Source organism: Aspergillus karnatakaensis (assembly GCF_047715665.1).
Source record: "Aspergillus karnatakaensis strain CBS 102800 unplaced genomic scaffold BJY04scaffold_2, whole genome shotgun sequence".
Lineage (NCBI taxonomy): Eukaryota > Fungi > Ascomycota > Eurotiomycetes > Eurotiales > Aspergillaceae > Aspergillus > Aspergillus karnatakaensis.
The window spans coordinates 899,323-920,351 of record NW_027395714.1 but is presented as its reverse complement, the minus strand read 5'-3'; the positions used below and the strand labels follow the sequence as shown (position 1 = coordinate 920,351).

The window sequence follows — 21,029 nt, the reverse complement described above, 5'->3', positions numbered from 1 at the left end:
GATGTCGCTACTGGACTTGTACCTTAAAATAAGGCACAGAGCGAGTCTGGAGAGGCCCGTAGGTAGGTAGGTAGGCAACTAGTGGGGAATGACGTGGTGATTTCAGCTCTCAACCTACCTAGTCTGCTGCCGCGAAGTTCCAGTCCTCACCAGGAACACGAACCTGACCTAGAGCCATTTTTGATGCTCCTCTGGACAATAGTTCGAGATACTCGCTTACCTTCTTCCACATTTTGTCCTTCCGTCCCCCACTCTATCTCGAGCATATTCCCCGCCTCAAACTAACCACAACCCCTCCCTCCGACTTCTTACCCCGCTACCCTGTCAAAACCAGTCGCAAAACCAACCATGTCCCGGCACCGCGTGAAAGCCGTCAGCTACGATGACGAAGACTACGACGAATACGATGATGGCTATGACTCCCAGGACCCAGAGGAGCGCGAGTTTCTCGAACAGTGTACCCGCGAAGTACTCGGTCAGTTGGCTGCGGGTGAGCCCTCCGTGAGCGCGAGTCGGCAGGAGGTCCAAGAGGCCCTGTGGCACTATTACAATGATGTGGAGAAGTCGGTGGCTTATATCAGGGGTATGGGCCTGTATTGGCTATGGGTCATGTTGAGGCATTGCTGATGAGGTTGTCTAGGCAAGAAGACGAAGGAGGCGGATAAGAAGAAGGTCGTTCCTGCTGCGGCGGCGAAGGCTAAAGCTAGCACAGGTAAGAAAGCCCCGTGGTTCTTCTTCCGTATGCGTTCGTCGCGTGATTGGGCTCGGGTCACTTGCAAACTTGCTTCGAGCTCTGGCTCAATAATGGTGTGGATTGGATACAAAATCAGTAGGTATGTTCAGAGCCATGGTTATGTGTTTTCGAGCGACGAAACTGACTGGTCTGAAGCTTGGATATGTTCTAACAGGCTTTTAGTGCCAGCATACCCTATACTACCTACCACATTCTCATCGCATTGCGCCCACTTTTCCGCGGCGGAGTTCTTTCGTGATGCTCCTTGGCTCAATATACCTCCGCATCGGCAAGCGGATATTTATGTTGAGCCGCTGTATCCTCGGCTCGGACTTCTTGGTGGAGCTCCGGAGAACGCTGGTGGAAAGATGTCAAAGTTGGCTGCCCTGGCCGCTGCGCGAAAGAAAAAGGAGTCCCCAGCAACGTCTGCTGCTGCGGGGGATGACGCTGCACAGCCGTCTGGGGGGGAGAGCAAAGGAGCTCCGATGTCTCTCCGGGAAAGACTTGCGAGCAGCGGCAAGCAGGGCAAGACATCGGTGAGCTCGCCATCACTTCAGAGCTTAGGGAAGGGATCTCGGTCCAGACAATCCGTTGTGGAGAAGAAGCCGTCAGCTGAGCCAGGCAATTCAGAGGCACCCATCAGTACCGATGTAGAGGACTCTACGATTGAGTTGCAAATTGGAGAGAAAGATCAAGAGAAGCCTACGGTCAACATCCGCGCGCCGCCTTCCACTTTTGCAACTACCATTGTTGGAGAGAACACACGCAAGATGACTGAGCCCAGCCACCTTTATACAGATGCCCTAGATCTGATCAAAATCTACGGACAAGAAGCTGAACCCTTTGATTTCTCAGGACCTAGCCCGGACGATGTTGTCTTGAACGCCCAGAGCTCAGCTAAAGGTTTGGCTATTCGGCGAAAGATATGAGACATCCCTAATGAAATCCAGGCTTCAAATCGAAACAAGCTGCCTCAAAATCGCAAAGTGACAAGAAGGAACAGGGCTTGACTGGCGACATGAGTAACCTCAGCGTCACTGAAAAGATCGATGTGAAGAGCAAAAACTTGGATGTGCTCTCTGAGTATAAAAAGTCTAAGCGAAAGAATGCCATGAACTTTGTGGTGATCGGTTAGTCCTTGATTTACACATGATTGACACAATGCTAATAATGTGAAGGCCATGTTGATGCTGGAAAAAGTACCCTTATGGGACGCCTGCTTGCTGACTTGAAAGCGGTTGATCAGCGTACGCTAGACAAGTATAAAAGAGAGGCGGAGAAGATGGGGAAGGGATCTTTCGCCCTAGCGTGGGTATTGGACCAGGGCACTGAGGAGAGAGCGCGCGGCGTGACAATTGACATTGCAACAAGCAAGTTTGAAACAGAGAAGACGGTCTTTACGATTGTAGACTCCCCAGGTCATAGGGACTTCGTTCCTAATATGATCGCGGGAGCTAGTCAGGCAGATTTCGCAGTTCTCGTCATTGATGCTAGCATTGGGAACTATGAGTCGGGGTTGAAAGGGCAAACGAAGGAGCATGCTCTCCTTGTTAGGAGTATGGGTGTCCAGAGAATCATTGTTGCTGTGAACAAGATGGATACAGTCCAATGGGATAGTGGTCGGTTTGAGGAAATCGAACAGCAAGTTTCGGCTTTCTTGATCACTGCTGGATTCCAACCCAAGGGCATTTCATTCGTACCGTGCTCCGGTATCAGTGGGGACAACATCGCAAGACGCAGTGAGGACCAGAATGTGTCTTGGTACAATGGTGGTACCCTAGTGGACGAGCTTGAGGCGACTGAACCCTACACCCACGCCCTGGACAAGCCGCTTCGCATGACAATCGGCGACGTATTCCGAGGAAGCATACAAAACCCTCTATCGATCTCTGGGAGACTCGATGCCGGCAGCCTGCAGACAGGGGACCAAATACTCACCATGCCTAGCGGAAAAACTGCAGCAATCCGCAGCCTAGAAGTCGACGGTGAGCCAAGTGATTGGGCTGTTGCCGGCCAGAATGTCGTCTTGAACCTAGCGAACATCGACCCAATCCACCTTCGCTCCGGTGACGTTGTCTGTCATGCAAACGCCCCAATCCCTAACATCAATTCGTTTACCTGCAAGGTCCTTGCCTTTGACCATTTACTGCCGAGTATGGTTGATATTCATAGAGGACGGTTACACGTCCCCGGCCGGATCGGACGGCTGATTGCGACGTTGGACAAAGGCTCTGGAACCGTGCTGAAAAAGAAACCGAAGATTGTTGCGCCCGGGTCTGTGGCGCGGATTGTGGTAGAGTTGGACCAGGCGGTGCCATTAGAAGCGCCTACGCGGATAGTGCTGAGAGCTGGTGGGGAGACAGTAGCTGCTGGGTTGCTGGAGTAGATGGATGATAGATCTACGTAGAACCGCATAGAAAAGCGTGACTGATTATTCATTTCAAAGAGACCCATGCCTCAAAAATCATGACACGTAACCAAGGATGAAGCTTTATCGACCCTTGGGAGAAGCCAATTGTCCTTCGTAGACGCGCTAAGCCTTGTACAGCTTTTGGCCACCGACCCCTAGTCCAGGCACTTGATCCCCATTGGGCAGCGCATTTCTGGCATCTTCATGTGGCGGCTGGGGAATGGCACATGGAGTTCACTTCACTCCAGCCATAATCTGCCTGTACTTGGATCAGATCGCTGAGAATGACGATGAAAAGAGCAATCTGAAGAAGAAACCGAACAGACGACAGCCGATCACCCCCAGGTGGTAGTGGGCTATATCGAGCTTAGCGTATCTGGCGATATAAGCTAGTCTGTTTTCGGAGTAAGCTCTTTGGGGAAGTCGCACACCGCCTGTAGAGTCTCCGGCAGATTGTCGGGCGGTCAGCGGCCAGCTGAGTCATTGTCGACCCTGAGTGGCGGACCGAGCCAATCAGGGCACGAGAAGTAAACTTGTATGCGAAAAGGCCAGATGGCCGCTGGCTTTCTTCGCCGCTCGCTCTCCATACAAGAAGGTGGCCGGAGCTTCTCATCTTCTCCTCTCTCTTCTCTCTTCCAACCACTTCCCTTCCACCCCTTTCCCTGTCGCCATTACCTGCTTCCCTTCCCCCCGTCACTGTGGTTGGGTTTGCTCATCTTTCTTTTTGTTTCTTTTCTTTGATTCCCGCCTAGGGTTTCAACCGACTCTTTTACCGCGACCTCCAGGAATTCTTGTTTTACTCCCTCGTACATAGACATACACATTCGCCATGTCGCGCCAATCTGGTCGCGGAGCGGCTAAGCCGTTTGCTGCCTGGACCACTGTCTTCTACCTCCTTCTCGTCTTCATTGCGCCTCTGGCGTTTTTCGGCACCGCACACGCTCAGGATGAGTCTGTTCAGGACAACTACGGAACAGTCATTGGTATTGATTTGGGAACAACTTACTCGTATGTCTTGCAATTGTCTTGCCTTTTGAAATCTTGAGCGGCAACTAACCTGCACAGTTGTGTTGGTGTGATGCAGAACGGCAAGGTCGAAATTCTCGTTAACGACCAGGGAAACCGTATCACCCCCTCTTACGTCGCTTTTACCGATGAGGAGCGCCTTGTCGGTGACGCCGCTAAGAATCAATACGCCGCCAACCCTCAAAGGACTATCTTTGACATTAAGTAAGATACTCGGTTTAGGCAATTCTAGTCGTGCATTGTTCTAACGTGATCTAGGCGTCTGATTGGACGGAAGTACGATGACAAGGATGTCCAGAAGGACTCCAAGAACTTCCCTTTCAAGGTCGTCAACAAGGATGGAAAGCCCAACGTTCGCGTTGATGTCAACCAGACCCCCAAGACTCTCAGCCCTGAGGAGGTCTCCGCCATGGTTCTTGGAAAGATGAAGGAGATCGCCGAGGGCTACCTTGGCAAGAAGGTCACCCACGCTGTTGTTACTGTCCCTGCCTACTTCAACGACGCCCAGCGTCAGGCTACCAAGGACGCTGGTATCATTGCCGGCCTCAACGTTCTTCGTGTTGTCAACGAACCCACTGCCGCGGCCATCGCCTACGGCTTGGACAAGACCGACAAGGAGCGCCAGGTTATTGTGTACGATCTCGGTGGTGGTACCTTCGATGTTTCGCTACTTTCGATCGACGATGGTGTCTTTGAGGTCTTGGCTACCGCTGGTGATACCCACCTTGGTGGTGAGGATTTCGACCACCGTGTCATGGACTACTTTGTCAAGCAGTATAACAAGAAGAACAACGTCGACGTTACAAAGGATCTCAAGGCCATGGGTAAGCTGAAGCGCGAAGTCGAGAAGGCCAAGCGGACTCTGTCTTCCCAGATGTCCACCCGCATTGAAATCGAAGCATTCCACAACGGCGAGGACTTCTCCGAGACCCTGACCCGTGCCAAGTTCGAAGAGCTGAACATGGATCTCTTCAAGAAGACCCTCAAGCCCGTTGAGCAGGTGCTCAAGGATGCCAAGGTCTCCAAGTCTGATGTGGACGACATTGTTCTCGTTGGTGGTTCTACCCGTATCCCCAAGGTTCAGGCTATTTTGGAAGAGTACTTCAACGGCAAGAAGGCCAGCAAGGGTATCAACCCTGACGAGGCTGTTGCTTTCGGTGCCGCTGTCCAGGGTGGTGTTCTCTCTGGCGAGGAAGGTACTGGTGGTGTCGTTCTTATGGACGTCAACCCCCTTACACTCGGTATCGAGACCACCGGTGGTGTGATGACCAAGCTCATTCCCCGCAACACTGTTATCCCCACTCGCAAGTCCCAGATCTTCTCGACTGCTGCTGATAACCAGCCCACTGTCCTTATCCAAGTTTGTAAGTTTTCAATTCTCCCCTCGATATTCGACTCATGCTAATTCCTCGTAGACGAAGGAGAGCGTTCTCTCACCAAGGACAACAACCTTCTCGGCAAGTTCGAGCTCACCAGCATCCCTCCCGCTCCCCGTGGTGTTCCTCAGATTGAAGTCTCTTTCGATCTGGACGCCAACGGTATCCTGAAGGTCAGCGCCAGCGACAAGGGAACTGGCAAGGCTGAGTCTATCACCATCAACAACGACAAGGGCCGCCTCTCCCAGGAGGAGATTGATCGCATGGTCGCTGAGGCCGAGCAATTCGCGGAGGAGGACCGCGCCATCAAATCCAAGATTGAGGCTCGTAACGGCCTGGAGAACTACGCCTTTAGCCTCAAGAACCAGGCCAACGATGAGAACGGCCTCGGTGGCCAGATCGACGAGGATGACAAGCAGACCATCTTGGATGCTGTCAAGGAAGTGACCGACTGGCTCGAGGAGAACGGTGCCACGGCCACCACCGAGGACTTTGAGGAGCAGAAGGAGCAACTGTCCAATGTGGCTTACCCCATCACCAGCAAGCTCTATGGCTCCGCTCCTCCCACTGAGGAGGACGATGACGACTATGGTCATGATGAATTGTAAAATAACTTAGAGGGCTTTCTGGAGTTTACCATCTGATTTTTTCCCCCCCTTCCAACTCGCTCGATTCGAGGACGAAACTCCCTTTACTTGGTATAAGATAGGAGTAGCATGATACCTAAATACATGATCACCCAGGCTGTCGTCCCTTCGTATATTAGTTCCCCTCCTTCTCAATAAACCCCCTCACAGCCTCAACAATGACCTGATGGTCATCCTGCTGTGCCAACCCACTAACTACAATAACCCCAACAACACCATCAACACCCCTCACGCGAACCGGGAACCCTCCTCCATGAATTGCAAACTCATCCGCCGTCACCCCTCCACTCGAACTCTTGAGCGCATACTTGCCCACAAACGCCTCCTCAACGCCATTCGCATCACCTCCCCTCCCCGCAATCATCTTCTGTCTCATCGCCCAGCTAGACAGGCCCCAACGCAGTACGGTATTCCGCTTCCGGCGCACCCAGACTTCATTGTCGGCGACGGTGCCGGGTTCCGTGGCTGCTTGGAAGAGGATGTGTGGTTCGGAGCCGCCGGTGAGCGTGATGGAGATTAGGGCTGGTTTGCGTTGTGAACTGGGCAGGGAGAGGATTCGGTTGCGCAGGGCGTTGCCGAGGGTCCAGGCTGTAGTAGCTGTAAATGTTGGAAAGATCGCGGAGGGGCTAGATTCGAGGGCTGCCAGTTCGCGGGGCTAGGTGGTGTTAGTTGGAAGGCCGGGGGGTTGAGGTTGGTGGGGGTTGTGAGGGGGAGGGGAAGCGGCTTACGTCGGTGCTTGCGGGTGAGAGAGGCGTGTCGACCATTGTGAATGCTTGTGACTGCTAAGGTTGTGTATTGAGGGTGTTGGAGGGATGGGGTAGAGCGTGATTGAAGGTACTGGAGAGAAATAAGAACCGAAGCTGTGTGGCAGTTGAAATAGGTAACTAGATCTTACCTAGTCTTGGAGCTTGAGCTGGTGGAGACCGTAATTTCCAGTACCTACTACCTAGAGTAGTGACGTCTTCATCTGGCCCGGGGAATGGGTAGGTAGAGAAGCAAAGAATTATTATCTACTCAATCTTAAGCACAATCCTCCCCGCAATATCCCCTCTCTCCATCTCCTCATATACATGCGGTAGGTCCCTAAATGGCCTGACCTTCACAACGGGCTTGATCATCCCCGCCCTCACCAACTCCACTGCCTCCATACACTCCTTCAACGAACCCACCAAATTCCCACCGACTTTCAACCCTTTTATCACAATCGTGCAAATTGGTGTCTCGAGCGTCGGACGGCCCGGTGGAATCCCCACGCAGGATAAAGTGCCACTGACACGAAGCATCTCACAAGCATGGGCAAAGGCCTTTGCGCTCCCAGCTGTGACAACCGCAGCATGCGCACCTAGGCCTGTTATCTCGTGGACTCGTTTGATAGGATCTGTGTTGACGAAGTCAACGAACTCGGTGGCTCCAAGGCCGAGAACGAAGGAGCGTTTGTCGGGGGCGTCGACGCCTATGACTTGGGCGCCGAGGACTTTGGCGTACTGGACTGGGTAAGTTAGGGTTAATTCGTAGCCTCTTGATGCAAATATAAGGGTGTTGTACCTGCTAGATGTCCAAGACCTCCGCCTGCGCCCACCACGACGAGCCAGTTCCCGGCTTTTATGTTGGCTCCGAGGACTGCCTATGGGGGTATCAGTCTGCCGTCCGTCGCACGAAGAGATGATATCAAGAGGCAAGGTGATAAAAGATTCCTTGGCTCACCTTGTATGCAGTAACCCCAGCGCATAATACCGGCCCAATGACTATTGGGTCAATATCATCAGGCAAGATGGTCAAGTAATCGGCATCAAGAGCGATATACTGCTGGAAGCTGCCATCCTCATGATGAAGATGATTCGTGCTCTTCACGCAATACTGCTCAGTCCCTGCTAGGCAGAACTCGCATCGTTTGCAAATCCTACTGGAGAAGCGGATTCCGACGTAAGTCCCGATCTTCAGGTCTGAGCCACAGCCAGGGCCGAGAGCTATAATGCGGCCTACGCCTTCATGGCCGCCTATATGGGGTAGCTTGATCTTTGTAATTGGGATGCCGTCGGCGCCAGCGGCGGTGCCCTTTTTGGTGTGCAAGTCTGCATTGTTTAGCTTTGGGCCAGACCGGCATGAGGATACTGGGCGCCAGAGACTCACCACTTTGGCAGACGCCAGTGTAGAGGACTTTAGCTAGCACTTCGTTGGTTCCAGCAGTAGGCACAGGGTAGTCGTCGACGAAATCGACCGGGCCGCCCAGCTCGCGGACGAGAGCCACAGTCTGAACTTTGGGAATGTCAGCCATGCTGATGTGATCCGATGTATAGTCGAATACTCAAAGTTCTCACATCTTCGCCAGGAACAGCAGAGTGCCTTATATCGACAATGCAGTCGAACTTTTGGCTGACTGGAAGTCTGGTCGACATCTCGTCAGGAGGACTGTGCTGTTGACCCCTCTTTGATCTCCTCATGCGATCTTCTTTCGAAAGTGAAGATGCACGTCCATTCCTTTCTTTTTCTCCTCTTCTTTCTGTCATCTTCAACCTCCCCTTCCTGAACTCGATCAATGACCACCAACGAAGGTTCCTCGAATACTTCGGCGCCCCCGTCAAGCGTGGGGGGGCAACGAGTGACTTCGAAATTGGACCGTGCTTCTGTCCTTCGTCATTTGTCAAAGCAGGAGCTTTGCAGACAAAGCAGGCAGAGTACTGTAAACAAAAACTCGACCCCTCATGGTCTAGAGCCTGGCCAAAGCAACAACACCTGCGGGGTTTGATCAGCAGGTCATTTTATCACAATCTGCTGGCGAGGATTTCAGTCGAAGAACAACACCCCAGACGCTTCAGAAGAAAATCAATCTGATTTCTGCTGAGTGCTGACATCCTGCCATATCCAACCCGGTAGAAGAGTTACTTGACGGAATTGGGAGCGATGCTCTGATTCCGCACCATGTCGCTAGCGCAGCATCCTCCCGTGATTGATGGAAACGCCGCCGGGACAAGACTTATCTTGGAGTCGGCCCTCCGCATTTTCCCCAGACTAAATCACAACATTGCCGATCTTGCCATTCTGTGCAGGAATGGAGCCATTCGGGGGGTTTCAGGGCTTCCAAATCGAGTAAAATAGCGGCACGTATCCCACAAGCTTCAAAGATACATTTTCTCATCAAGCTCTCTTCGTCAGGAGAAACGAGTCGGAGATCATACAATGCTTTAACGCCCTAGGAGTCTTTCCTTATTTGGCCAAAGGCTTCGGGATCCATGCAAGATCCACTTTGATACACCTCCGGTGGGATGGAGCTCTAGAGCTCCTGCAGAGCTGCCGACTATATAAAGACGTCGATACGCGGACAGATCATAGCCATCTGTGATTGTTTGATCAGGTCATCGCTCGGGAAAAACGCCCTGTATCACGATGCACTTCCTACGCCTCCTTCCATTTGCTGCGGCGATCACGGCAGTGGTCGCACATCGCGGACCAAAGAAGCCAGAGCCATATTCCCAGGTTACCATCTTTGAGCCTCCACGTAACTATACGATCCCCCGCACCCTCTACGCTCGTAATGAGCAATTGCCCAACGGTGATATTCTCGCAACATGGGAGAACTACTCACCGGAGCCTCCGGCGGTCTACTTTCCCATATATCGTTCCTCGGACTACGGCGAGACATGGACTGAGATCTCGCGAGTCCATGATACAGCCAACGGCTTAGGTCTCCGCTACCAGCCATTTATTTACCACCTTCCAGAGCGCGTGGGTCGTTTCCGTGCTGGGACATTACTGCTGGCAGGAAGCAGTATCCCTACCGACCTAAGTTCGACCCAGATCGACCTCTATGCTTCGCAGGACAAGGGCCGCACCTGGAAGTTTCTGAGTCACATTGCTGCTGGTGGTGAAGCAATCCCCAACAACGGGCTTACCCCGGTTTGGGAACCATTCTTGTTGGCACAGTAAGTATCAAGCCTGCGTCCTTCGTTGATTTGTTAGTGGGTCGCGTTCAAGTCTAACTGTTGTCTCTGTAGCAAGGGCAAATTGATCGTTTACTACGCTGATCAGCGAGACAATGCAACTCACGGCCAGAAGCTCTCCCACCAAGTAACTAGAGACCTTTATAACTGGAGCCCTCCAGTTGACGATGTGTATGTCGCCTATGTCTACATGGATGTCAACAAGAGCTGATAAATTGCAGCGCCTACCCAACCTACACCGACAGACCCGGAATGCCTGTCGTCACTAAGGTAACAAATTTCTCAGGTGTTGATTGAGTACATAGGTACATTGACTAACTTTTTGAAAAGCTTCCCAACGGCAAGTACTTCTACATTTACGAATATGGGTCCTTCTTCAACACCTCCACCTACTCATTCCCGCTCTACTACCGCATCAGCGCCGACCCAGAGGGCTTCATCGACGCCGAGCACCACGAACTCATTGTGTCCAGCGGTACGGTCCCGACTTCGTCCCCATATGTTGCCTGGACCCCATGGGGCGGTAAGAATGGTACGATTGTTGTCAGTGCCGCGCAGGAGTCTGTCTTCATTAATCAGGCGCTGGGCGAGGGTGAGTGGACTGAGGTCCCGACTCCTGAGACACGGAGCTACACTAGGGCTGTTAGGATTCTCAAAGAGGATCCTAGGTTCGTGCTATTGCATGGCGCTGGTGTGCTTCTTGGAGACCAGAATAAGGTCACCGTAAGCTTGTTCAATTTGGAGGATGCGGTGGCTGCTCTATGAGGGGTCATTGTTGTTACAGATTGAGGTTTTCTGTGTATATACGTGTGTTGGTTGGTGTACATACTCATAGTTGCTGATATCTAGAATGATCTGGAGGCTGCCGATCATGCGACATAATTCAGACTCTCGCAACTAATCCGTCATGTTTCGAATGCAGTCATGTCTAGAGGAGTACAGTACTGTAGGTATGCAGGTCACTTGACCAGGAACATCTGGGCCCCTCTTCCCGGCCAACACCACCTGCAGCGAAACTGTCCAACCTCCAACCTCCAACCACAGCCAACACCCTCGCACTCTGCGCCACAAAAGTACCAAATTCCTATGCATCACACAAACGATCAGCGCCATCACCTTCCTCGGAAGCCTCCGCAGAAACTAGTAAGTTAGGCTCTCGAGCTAGTTATTCTTAGCCTCGAACATGATTCACGCTGACAGGTGCCAAGAACACCGTACTCGATGGTCCACGATCCGCGGTTGCCTTTTCCAACGAATATTCGTAAAGCCCGAGTGTGATCAGTTAGCCGTCACAATTTTAACGCCGTGATGTGTCTCTCTGCTGAGAGTGAAGCGCTCTGATGGTTCGGAGCAATTTCTACAACCATTTCAAAGAGCAGGAAGTCGTATTTCAGTAAAAACCACCCCTGGAAAGCGTCGTGGTCTATAAAAACTCAAAAATGAATGGCCATGAAAGCCAGCGACAAGGGTTAAAGTCTGAAATTTGGCGTTCAACTGCCATGGCCAGCCGCCATGGCCCATGCTCAGCGGGACCCACACACAGATTCCCGGAATCCAGCTTTCCCCCTTGCTCCCCGGAATCCACTTGACGGCTTTGACTCACAACCTACCAGGTGTAACGATTGAACAGTGTGCTGGGCGACTCAACTTGCTCGCGGAATCTCTCCGAAGTTAAAGCCTAGGAGCAACATGCCGGCGCTATCTCATTATGCATGCTGCATGAGCCGCGCAGTCGTTGCCACAATGGGCTTGCGACCTCAATGCCCAAGATGATGCATCCACCCTCGAGGTCAACAAGGCAAACACACATGCAGTAGTGTTGGACTAAACAGATGCAAGCGAGGACCGAGTGTTGGTGCTAATGCAAGGCTGGTCATTTACTACCGCCCTTCAACATCATAATGCCACACATCTCGTCATTTCGAACAAGCTATGATAAGCATCGTCCACTCCTACAGTCCTGTGGCAACATCCTCTGATGTCGTCTATCAAGCCCGAAGGATTAATAATATACAGTACACATAAAGCATGCGCGCTAGGCGAGCTCAATGGACATCAGCACTGATCTGGGATTCACCGCTCATACTCCAGATTAGATGCAGAGCTACATTCCTGACTTCTCCCCTAGAAAGCGGGCATCAGTGACAAATCACAAAGACGATGCCGGAGTATTTCTTCGTGTAGCATCCATTTAACGAACGCAATACTTCCTGGGTTCTAGTCTTGCCTTCCATGGCACCTCAATCATCAGTCGACGGTTGACTTCGAGAGTCCGAACAACCAACAGTCGGAGTAGAATTGATGAGCTCGGCCTTGGGAGAGCATACTCTAAAATGACTGCACCTCGGCCTTGAGGCATTAACTTTTGACAGTAGATAAAAAGGATCTCTGCTCTCACCGATATGACTTGTCCATATGAGACAGCCGCTCATACCGGGTTTCAAGCTCGGCACGCTTCAAACTCAGAATGTCAGAAAGTCCGCAATCGCATGATGCGAACCGGGGTATGGCCGCTTGCTATTCCGAGGGTGACCAATGATAGGTCTCAGTTTTTATCCGATTGTTGGCGACTATGCCGGCCGGATCCATCGAGCTGGGCAACAACGATCTATACCCAGATCAAGGATATGTGGTAGATTGAGTTATCTACGCCGTGACCAACCAATCACAAAGGCATTGCTCTGTTCGCAATACGAGACCTGCTTCAAGAGGTTCTTGCAGCCAGTGACTTCTACTTCTCTCACTAGCCATTATTTTATCCCTAGCAAACAAGGATCTTAATCCCTACTTTGACGGCTTTGTCTTGTTGGAACGGCTGCTTGAACTTTGAGCGCCTGCAGAAAGGAAAGACAGGGAGTCGCAGCAAATCGAGTCCCTGGGGTTTTCGTGCGCAAAGAGCGCTCGCATGGCAGGATAATGCGATGCAGGCCCATATTCCACAATTGGACAAAATTACTGACTCTTGGACCGTTATTGGCCACGAGATATCCAGGCTGGACCTATCATTGCCTTGAAATTGCGACGTGGAGGTTACTGTTGCCGCTGAATTTGACAGCCAATACCATCAAGTTTGGCGTTTGCATGCTGGTAGTCGAGAACTCGCGACGACTCGCCAATGCCACAAAACCTAGAATCACACTGGGCACGCACACCTCACTGATACTTCCACTCTGTTTCCCCAGATCAGTCCTCTTTCGTTTCTTTTTCCTTCGCACGGCCACAGTTCAGGCGCTAACTTTGTCAGGATACGATGGCCAGATGCTGCATTGTCCCATCCCATCATCTACAGGCCTATTTCCATAATCTGTCGTCGGGCATTCTTTTTTTTTTTTTTGACGTGTTATACATGTCATTATTCTGCCGTCAATCTTCCTCCAAGCACAATTCAACATCCTGACTCTCTGGTAATCGTGGGCCCCTTTTTTCCATGGTAGCTTTCTGACTGACAGTCAATTGGGAATGAAGGGAAACTACCAACATATGCATGAAAATCTCCTCGTTACCTTTAGTTGTCACATCTTCAGATAATACCCTCCCTACGGAGTTGTTGACTATCAAGACAAGGTGTTACAATCTAAGTCTTGCTCCTCTGTTAGAGCCTTGAAGTTCTTTTCCCGATATATACTACATCTTGCTTTGCCTCCCATCCTCTTTTATGTCTATCTAGGCTGAACTCAAGCTGTGTTTCATTGTTTCATCTCTTCACTCAGCTTGACCGCTTGTTGACGCCTTGATGATTGCCTACGGGGGTGCTCAATTCGCCGACTCCTCTCGACACGGACAAAAACACACTCTGTGTGCAGGAAACACGATCCAGATTCGTGAGTCTAGTTTACTACCAATGTCAGGGGCACCATTTCAGCAATGGGCGTATTCTTCCGACGGTAAGCATAGCAATGCGAGACCCCGACCCTTTGAAGAAGACCCTTCAGGGCAGGCGCCTGTTATAAACAATGCCTACCTTGAGCGCGAGGTTCCGCCTTTCCATTTCCAATACCCAGCACCACAAAACCATGAGCCGGCGGTCATGCAAAATCTGGGTCACCCTAGGCTTCCGACGCAAAGCCGATCGAGAGATTACGGAAACAATCACAGATACAGACAGTCCTCGACACCTACTGGCTCCCTCGCACATTATAGCATACAACCGCCAGGTATATCACGGAACGTGGAATACACAGGATCAGCACACTCATACTTTGATGCTCCGAGCCGTGGTCGTGGCTCTGTTGGTTCTGCTGGTCGAACAAACGACGTGGACTCGCAGTAAATGCTCCTTATCCTAAGTTTCCCCGATCTAGTTGTATATCCTAATTACAAAGACCTGTTCTAATATTGGCTTAGATATAGTAGTAGCTCGACGACATTTCCAAGCCCCGTGCATTCTGATAAAAGCCCTAGAATGTATCCGACGCTTGCCCCATTATTGTCAAACTATCAGCTTCCCTCACATCAGCGGCATAATACAGCCAGTATGCCCTCCGGCTTTGAGCACCTGCTCCATCGTCAAACAACACCGTCACCTCCACCCAAGCCACGCAGTTCAGCTGTCCCTCGCTTTAGCCTACACATAAGACAACAGCCGATAGCTGCGCGCGCGTGCGGAGCGGGTGACAGAGACCGGCGACCCGTTGACCCGCCTCCAATAATCCAAATGATTCTTATGCACGCTGATCCTAGCTCAGAAGATGGAAGGTCTATTCTGCAAGACCCACGGTTTACAGTTGGTTGTCTTCTCTACCCCGTACAAGATTCTGCCTTTCTAGGCTCTCCAACCACAGAGGAAGGGAAGACGGATTTAGGCATAAATTTCGAAGACAGCAATGCACCCGGCCAAGCTACCCCGTTGCTTTCTGGAAAGGCATTCGTTTCACCATTCTACGTCGATGAGGAACCAGATCCGAAGACCGCACCACCACTACCAAAATCCTCAAGTCAATCCCATTTCCCCGAAACAACGACCCTCTCCCACGTATCCCTTGGCCAATCACCCCAATCCAGACCCCCCGTCTCATTTTTCATCTTCTCTGACCTCTCCGTCCGTAAAGCCGGCCTATACCGCCTCCAATTCCGACTGATGAACTGGGGTGCCGTGGAAGACACAGGGCAATCAATGCCCATCCTCGCAGAAGCCTGGTCCGAGCCATTCCGCGTTTGGCCAGCGAAAGACTTTCCGGGCATGCGCGACTCTTCCGATCTTACTTTGCGATTGAAAGAATTAGGGTTTGTGGAGCTGAAGACCCGAGGAAATGGAATGGGGAAGGGGCGGAGAGTGGGAAAGGCCGAGGCGAGGAGTTAGGGTTGGTCGTCGTTTCCCGGGGTCCCGGTCAACCACCTCCTTCCTTTTTCGGGTTTCTATGTGCCTGCCTAATCCGTCCCTGGGCCATCGCGTTCCTTACTTATTGGTCTGCTTGCTATGCTGTTTTTGTTTTTTAGACTGAGGTATATCGTCGCTGACTGCGCAATAACGAAAGAACGAGTATCTAATGAGGCGTTATTCTAGAATAGCAAGGCTATTACGGGGGAGGGCTTTTCTTTGGATGATAGTGGTTCTGAGATGGACTCATAATATGTTTCGGGATTGTTTATATTTGACTTGCTACTATAACTTATATCTAGAACGCTTATTGTGCTTGACTTGCTCCGACGGGACAAGGAGATGCAAGCGCTATGGAATTTCCCCAGTATTGCTCAATACCCAACGCTACACACTAAAGAAGTAGCATGGTCTAGGTCATCTAGACTGCAGGTATAAGCACTGCGAAGCGATGGCCGCCATCTCTATAGAAGATACTAATGGGATGTATATCTGTATACAATAGCAATCTTCCTTTAATCTTTAAGGCCATCCAGGTATGAGTCCAATCTCCGGATTGAGGAAGCGAGCTGCTCTCTGAGCACGCCCAGATCGAAAGTTCGCGCGTAGGAAGGTTGTGTTTCGTGACCAGAGCTCTGCATCCCCTCTCTTTTCCGCTACAGCGTCCACCGCATCCAACAGCCTTTCCGCCACCTCGAAGTTGCCATCTTCTATATTGAGAACAACAAGATTTAATCCCGCCGATAGATTGCCCATTTCCCAGGCAACACGGGACCATTCCATAGCCAGGGCACGGTAGTCTAGGATAGAGCGAGGTCGGAAGTAGGACAAGAGTTTACCGAGAAAACTCGCCTCGTTTCGCAACGTCAGATTAAGCTCATATCGATCTGGTTCTTCACTGTATCCTTGCAACTTTGCGCTTCCTGATTCTGATCGGGCGACGGGCTTTGGATAGTGCCCTCTAGCGATGAGCCAGTAGAAGTTGGCCAGACGCAAGCACGCATCGGAAGATCCAGCCGCCGCAGCTTGCCCCATATATCTTTCGAACTCATGTATCCCATCTGTCCAGCCCTTGACTACCGCGTAGCACATCAGCGAATATGGATGCTGGTATACTTCCGCTCCTAAACGAAGAGCCTCTATTTCGTCGGGTTCTAGACAGGGCCTCATGTCCTGTCGGTTATGGCCACTGTCATCAGACACGCTCTTGTTTATGTCAGCAACATGTTTGGGATCGCTTTCTTCCTTTAATGCACGTCTCAGCCAGAGGTATAACTCCCACGGAGGCTCGCAGCGTCCCGCCAAAGTCAGATCCTTCATTCGATCGAGCTGCGTCCTTGGTCCAATCATACCCATTAACTCTTTGACGAGATCCAGAGCTTGGGTATAATTTCCCCTTAAGCCTAGATATTTGGCATAAAGGAGCATTGCGCGAGGGTCACGATCATCTTGTTCCCCGGTATTAGACTTGTTCGTCGTCGCTAGCTTCTGAACCAGGGCGACCGTATGCGTAAGATACGGCTCTTGGATGGGGTCGTGATTCCATAAGTATTTTCCATCATGATTTGACCTGAGATAGGTGGAAGCCATTAAGAAAGTCGCCTTTCGAGAGCCGGCAAGCGCACACGAAATCGCCGACAAGGTTAATAGCTTTCTTTCCGGAGCGATTAGCGTAATCATATCGAAAATAGTATCCACGGCTACTCCTTCGGCTGGATTGAAACGAATAAAATACTAGTCAGCAGTCTGCGCCTAAAAAAGTGACAGAATACAGCGAAGTCCACTGCGAGGAAGGGAAAAAGGTAATGCGTGACACACTTTGCGCAAGTCTCGAAATGAACCCTGAAAACTGGCCACGGGAATGGGCAAGATGTTCCAAAAATGCTTTTCCTATGCGTTTGAACTTCGTTGGCGTCACGGATTTGTCGATGACGCCGTCGTACAGCAGCTCGCTTGCGAGGCGAAATCCATTCTTTTCCAGATTTTGTAAATCAGCGGTAACATCATGGACTGCTGCAGGGATAGAATGAGGAAGATCTTGAAGGAGAATATTTGCAGAGAAGCCTGATTCGGTTCCTTGGGCGGCTCGCATGCGGGTTTTCTGGGGTGCTCTGGCAGGTCGTCGAGCTGCGTTGTAGGACGACGTGGTGTGGAAGGATTGGCAGTGGCTCATGCGAGGAGGACAATCAGGTGAGGTGAGGGGGGCGAGACGGCCGCGTGTAGTCGCAAATAGAGTAGAGCGGTAATGTAGCGCACTCCATTGTTGGAGGCGTGGAGGGCGCGTTGGCATGGCTGTTGCTGAAGGTGATGGAGATGAGGGAGTTGCGGAGCAAAGAGAGATCGGCCAAAAAAGTCCCGTGCTCCGTTACCATCTCATGATCTACTTCCTGTACTTTGTACTTTGCGATACCAAGCAGTTCTCACTTGCTATTCACCAAAGCATGGCTGCTTTAGTTCCCGTTGTATGCAGAATCAGCCAAAAAAGTAGTTGATGATTGCTAATATACATTCAATGCCTGTCTCCCGCTTTCCAGCCAGTTTATCAAAACACCTTCAGAAAAGACACAGATATATGACAGAAAAGAGAAAACACGTCTGACCAGAAAGCGGGATCACAGCACAGACAGAGCACCGAGAGGGGTGAAGGTGCGATCGCCTTCTAGACAAGACAGACATGACCAGGTATCACTCGGACAAGCACATCCCTGAAGCGCTCAATGAATCTACTCCATAATAGCCTTTCCGCCAACGGCCTTGAGAGTCTCTATAATCTTCTCTGCCTCCTCCTTAGGCACGCTTTCCTTGAGAACCTTCGGCACAGACTCGACGAACTTCTTGCTGTCAACGAGCGACAGGCCGAGAAGCGTCTTGACTTCCTTGATGACCTTCGCCTTCGAGGCGGCATCAATTGACTCGAGCTTCAAGTTGAAAAGCGTCTTCTCCTGCGCGGGTGGTGCGGCCTCCTCTTCTTCAGCGGCAGCGGCAGCACCGGGGCCGGCACCGGGGGCCATAGCGAAGCCGCCAACGGGGAGATCAGGAATGTTCAGGCGGGACTAGATTTGAGAATATGGATTAGTAATCAAAATCGTCTAGAAAATATGGACATTGAATCGCTGTGGTCGTAAAGCCAATGGCTGATCGGACACTTTTTGAAGGAGCCCAGCTTGCAGATAACGCACCTTCAGGCTGGCCACGAGATCGGCCGTTTCTAACAGGTTCAATTGGCTAATCTGGTCGACAATCTGCGTGATCTTGGGGTTGGCAGGGGCAGCAGCCGCCTCTGTAGACTGCCACCTCCGGCGGACTGTCTGCTGATATGAAGCGGAAAGTCGAAGGGAAGCGGATGGGCGGACGAGCTGTCTGCAGCACCGAGCTGCGGCCTGGGCGGAGAGTGACATTGTGAAGGGTGTTATAAAGGGCCGAAGATGAGGAGGCTTGAAGTAGTTGAGTTCTGGCGGTGGAGGAGACGCTCTCGTTCAATCAACAATTCGCAAAGCGCGCTTGAAAAAGAAAGTCGACTTCGGGATGGAAAATCTGGCAGCGTCACGTGATGCATACTATCAGGACACCCGACCTGTTCACTTTTGAAGTTCCACTAGCAATGCGAAACAGTCTTATTGAATCCAAGTGTTCATTGAAATGGCAGAATATTGTTTAAGAATACGCTGAAATGTTGCTGGCCTAGTAATCAAAGCATTGCGCCCTGAAGCTGCCTCCGGGATAGATGGCATCATCATGCCCAAGTAGCATATCAATACATTATACATGAAGGTATAAACAGCATTACAATCCTGAGCGCTTTTCCCCAGCCCTGGTTCACCGACCGTTGCTCTCACCATCCTTCGAAGCGATCACCTATCCTCGCTTGCTGTACTTCTTCATAGAACGACGTTGCTCCTTTTGCTGCTCGCGCTCAAGGAACTTTCGCTGCTCCTCGGCGTTCATGCCGCGGAGAAGTCGCTCCCTCTCTTCTTTCTTCAACTTCTCGGCGGCCAATTTGCGCTCCTCCGCCTTCTCCTGCTCGTCTAGGCGGCGCAGCTTCTTAATTTCCTCTTCACGAATGTTCCTGATCTTGCGCATTACTTCTGGCCGGAAGTGGCCGAGACTAACAAGCCTATCAGGAAGACGAAGGAATTGGGTGAATAGTGGCAGGGTGGAGGCATAGTCGGAGGCGGAGGACGCCAGGGAGCCAGCAAGCTGGACGCGTTTGCGGGGAGCGGTTTCCTCGATCCTGCAGTCAATCGGTTTAGTTGAGGTTGTTCAAGGACTGCGGGTTTATCGTTATGTACTCACTTGGTGGGCTTGTCAACTGGCTGGTCGGTGACGATCAGGTACTTGAAACCATTGCCCGCCTTCTCGACAGCTTGGATCAGCTCCGGGGTGAGGAGGGTGTCGGTGATTTCAGCGCTCTCGGTCATAACAGTCACCCACTGCGGCAACTTCGCATTGTCCTTGGTGAAAGTCATGGACGCGTCATATCTATCATTGCGGAAGTTGCGCATGTGATTTTTGTGGACAATCGCAAAGATAAAGCCATCGTAAGTCGAATTGTTGACCTTGAGGGAGGAAGTATCCTTGCCGGGAACGGGAACAAGATCCTTTTCCTTGCCATCAAAGGTATACGCGGTAGCCTCGTAGGTTTCCTCAGGCGAGGGCCAGCTGTCGAAAAAGAAAGCGAAAACTTGGTCCATCCAGTAGGTGACTGGGTTGGCGCGCTTAGGCAGCTTGATCGCAACATCGAGGAATGCGACGTTCTGGCGACCGGTCGCGTAGGAAGAAAACTCCTGAGCAGACTTCTCCTTCAGAATCGAGCTAGGGCTTGACAGTTCCACAGTGATAGACTCTTCAGGCTTCTCAATGCCATCGAATCCGACAACCGCAAACTCATTTCGGAGAGTGCTGGCATGGGCAGTAGCCCATTCAGTAGCCCGACGGCGATTTTTACGAGTGCCCCAGAAGTGGAAGAGAACGATCAAGAGAATGAATGGTAGAACCATAGCCTCTTGCATGAAGTCTTTCGGGGATGTGCGCTCCCAAACTCGGTACCACTTCGTATACACGACAGGTTCGGCTCCAGCCTGGCTTAACGGAGGTGTAGACGATGTATCTACGATGGGAGCGGGAGAAGGCGCAGGCGCCTCGACAAAGTCGGCGAAGTCTGGAATGGCGAAAGACGGGTCAGCCAGAGGAACTCAACCAGGATGGAGCATCCAGCTGAAGCAAGCGAGGCACAGGACTTACCACCATCTTCGACAGCGGCGGCGTTGGATGGCTCGGTGCCGCCAAAAACGTTCTTGAGGACTCCCGCCATTGCGAGAAGAGGAGGAATCGGGAAGGAAAGAAGGGTCAGGCCCGGGCGGAGACAATCGAAGTGAGCGAAACCGCAGAGGTGGCCTGGGGGGAAGAGGAGAGGAGAGAAGCGAGAGGAAACCTGGGGCGAGGTGTTGGTTCGGGTGGCATAATTAATTGACGTTCGCCGCAGAGCCAAATCGGAGAGAGCCTAGTTCGGTGGAGCCAGAGCTCTCCAGTCCACCATTTGACGCGATGGCCAAGATTGGTTGAGATACGGAAGATTAGTAGGT

At 51.5% G+C, this 21,029-nt stretch overlaps 13 protein-coding genes across 13 annotated transcripts; 8 read left to right on the top strand and 5 right to left on the bottom strand.

Annotated features, from left to right (window-relative positions):
- The first annotated feature begins 25 nt into the window (after positions 1–25).
- BJY04DRAFT_177466 (putative translation elongation factor EF-1 subunit) lies at positions 26–3,229 on the top strand. Its single transcript, XM_073709604.1, has 5 exons — positions 26–583; positions 641–712; positions 917–1,636; positions 1,684–1,863; positions 1,912–3,229. The coding sequence occupies exons 1-5, from the start codon at positions 349–351 to the stop codon at positions 3,117–3,119; spliced, it is 2,415 nt and encodes an 804-aa protein (XP_073576967.1). The 5' UTR covers positions 26–348; the 3' UTR covers positions 3,120–3,229.
- Positions 3,230–3,737: 508 nt separating this feature from the next.
- Positions 3,738–6,256, top strand: bipA (Hsp70 family ATPase KAR2). The gene is made up of 4 exons (XM_073720485.1): positions 3,738–4,151; positions 4,209–4,373; positions 4,428–5,533; positions 5,585–6,256. The coding sequence occupies exons 1-4, from the start codon at positions 3,973–3,975 to the stop codon at positions 6,151–6,153; spliced, it is 2,019 nt and encodes a 672-aa protein (XP_073576966.1). The 5' UTR covers positions 3,738–3,972; the 3' UTR covers positions 6,154–6,256.
- Positions 6,257–6,307: 51 nt separating this feature from the next.
- Positions 6,308–6,956, bottom strand: BJY04DRAFT_213103 (DUF967 domain protein; the record flags this gene model as incomplete). Its single annotated transcript, XM_073714773.1, has 2 exons — positions 6,308–6,847; positions 6,921–6,956. 2 exons carry the CDS (start codon positions 6,954–6,956, stop codon positions 6,308–6,310), a joined length of 576 nt encoding a protein of 191 aa, XP_073576965.1.
- Positions 6,957–7,202: 246 nt separating this feature from the next.
- Positions 7,203–8,467, bottom strand: BJY04DRAFT_213102 (zinc-dependent alcohol dehydrogenase; the record flags this gene model as incomplete). The annotated part of the gene is made up of 4 exons (XM_073714772.1): positions 7,203–7,681; positions 7,738–7,816; positions 7,897–8,264; positions 8,323–8,467. The coding sequence occupies 4 exons, from the start codon at positions 8,465–8,467 to the stop codon at positions 7,203–7,205; spliced, it is 1,071 nt and encodes a 356-aa protein (XP_073576964.1).
- Positions 8,468–8,517: 50 nt separating this feature from the next.
- Positions 8,518–9,190, top strand: BJY04DRAFT_48568 (uncharacterized protein). Its single transcript, XM_073720484.1, has one exon. The coding sequence runs from the start codon at positions 8,632–8,634 to the stop codon at positions 9,022–9,024; it is 393 nt and encodes a 130-aa protein (XP_073576963.1). The 5' UTR covers positions 8,518–8,631; the 3' UTR covers positions 9,025–9,190.
- A 262-nt stretch (positions 9,191–9,452) lies between these two features.
- Positions 9,453–10,952, top strand: BJY04DRAFT_48566 (sialidase family protein). The gene is made up of 4 exons (XM_073720483.1): positions 9,453–10,112; positions 10,185–10,301; positions 10,352–10,400; positions 10,461–10,952. The coding sequence occupies exons 1-4, from the start codon at positions 9,577–9,579 to the stop codon at positions 10,893–10,895; spliced, it is 1,137 nt and encodes a 378-aa protein (XP_073576962.1). The 5' UTR covers positions 9,453–9,576; the 3' UTR covers positions 10,896–10,952.
- A 39-nt stretch (positions 10,953–10,991) lies between these two features.
- On the top strand, positions 10,992–11,522 carry BJY04DRAFT_48553 (uncharacterized protein). The gene is made up of 2 exons (XM_073720482.1): positions 10,992–11,273; positions 11,339–11,522. The coding sequence occupies exons 1-2, from the start codon at positions 11,055–11,057 to the stop codon at positions 11,393–11,395; spliced, it is 276 nt and encodes a 91-aa protein (XP_073576961.1). The 5' UTR covers positions 10,992–11,054; the 3' UTR covers positions 11,396–11,522.
- Positions 11,523–12,906: 1,384 nt separating this feature from the next.
- Positions 12,907–13,679, top strand: BJY04DRAFT_48526 (uncharacterized protein). The gene is made up of 2 exons (XM_073720480.1): positions 12,907–13,534; positions 13,596–13,679. Exon 1 carries the CDS (start codon positions 13,047–13,049, stop codon positions 13,431–13,433), a length of 387 nt encoding a protein of 128 aa, XP_073576960.1. The 5' UTR covers positions 12,907–13,046; the 3' UTR covers positions 13,434–13,534; positions 13,596–13,679.
- BJY04DRAFT_48527 (velvet factor family protein) lies at positions 13,680–15,730 on the top strand. Its single transcript, XM_073720481.1, has 3 exons — positions 13,680–14,396; positions 14,475–15,572; positions 15,634–15,730. The coding sequence occupies exons 1-2, from the start codon at positions 13,864–13,866 to the stop codon at positions 15,427–15,429; spliced, it is 1,488 nt and encodes a 495-aa protein (XP_073576959.1). The 5' UTR covers positions 13,680–13,863; the 3' UTR covers positions 15,430–15,572; positions 15,634–15,730.
- On the top strand, positions 15,523–15,911 carry BJY04DRAFT_48519 (uncharacterized protein). Its single transcript, XM_073720479.1, has one exon. It carries the CDS (start codon positions 15,617–15,619, stop codon positions 15,851–15,853), a length of 237 nt encoding a protein of 78 aa, XP_073576958.1. The 5' UTR covers positions 15,523–15,616; the 3' UTR covers positions 15,854–15,911.
- A 58-nt stretch (positions 15,912–15,969) lies between these two features.
- BJY04DRAFT_213099 (uncharacterized protein) lies at positions 15,970–17,737 on the bottom strand (the record flags this gene model as incomplete). Its single annotated transcript, XM_073714771.1, has 2 exons — positions 15,970–17,159; positions 17,266–17,737. The coding sequence occupies 2 exons, from the start codon at positions 17,735–17,737 to the stop codon at positions 15,970–15,972; spliced, it is 1,662 nt and encodes a 553-aa protein (XP_073576957.1).
- Positions 17,738–17,919: 182 nt separating this feature from the next.
- On the bottom strand, positions 17,920–19,058 carry BJY04DRAFT_177438 (mitochondrial 54S ribosomal protein bL12m). The gene is made up of 2 exons (XM_073709603.1): positions 18,627–19,058; positions 17,920–18,500 (listed from the first exon to the last, which is right to left on the bottom strand). The coding sequence occupies exons 1-2, from the start codon at positions 18,843–18,845 to the stop codon at positions 18,171–18,173; spliced, it is 549 nt and encodes a 182-aa protein (XP_073576956.1). The 5' UTR covers positions 18,846–19,058; the 3' UTR covers positions 17,920–18,170.
- Position 19,059: 1 nt separating this feature from the next.
- Positions 19,060–20,965, bottom strand: BJY04DRAFT_177437 (CCDC47 family protein). Its single transcript, XM_073709602.1, has 3 exons — positions 20,689–20,965; positions 19,741–20,605; positions 19,060–19,678 (listed from the first exon to the last, which is right to left on the bottom strand). The coding sequence occupies exons 1-3, from the start codon at positions 20,756–20,758 to the stop codon at positions 19,303–19,305; spliced, it is 1,311 nt and encodes a 436-aa protein (XP_073576955.1). The 5' UTR covers positions 20,759–20,965; the 3' UTR covers positions 19,060–19,302.
- Between the last annotated feature and the right edge of the window lie 64 nt (positions 20,966–21,029).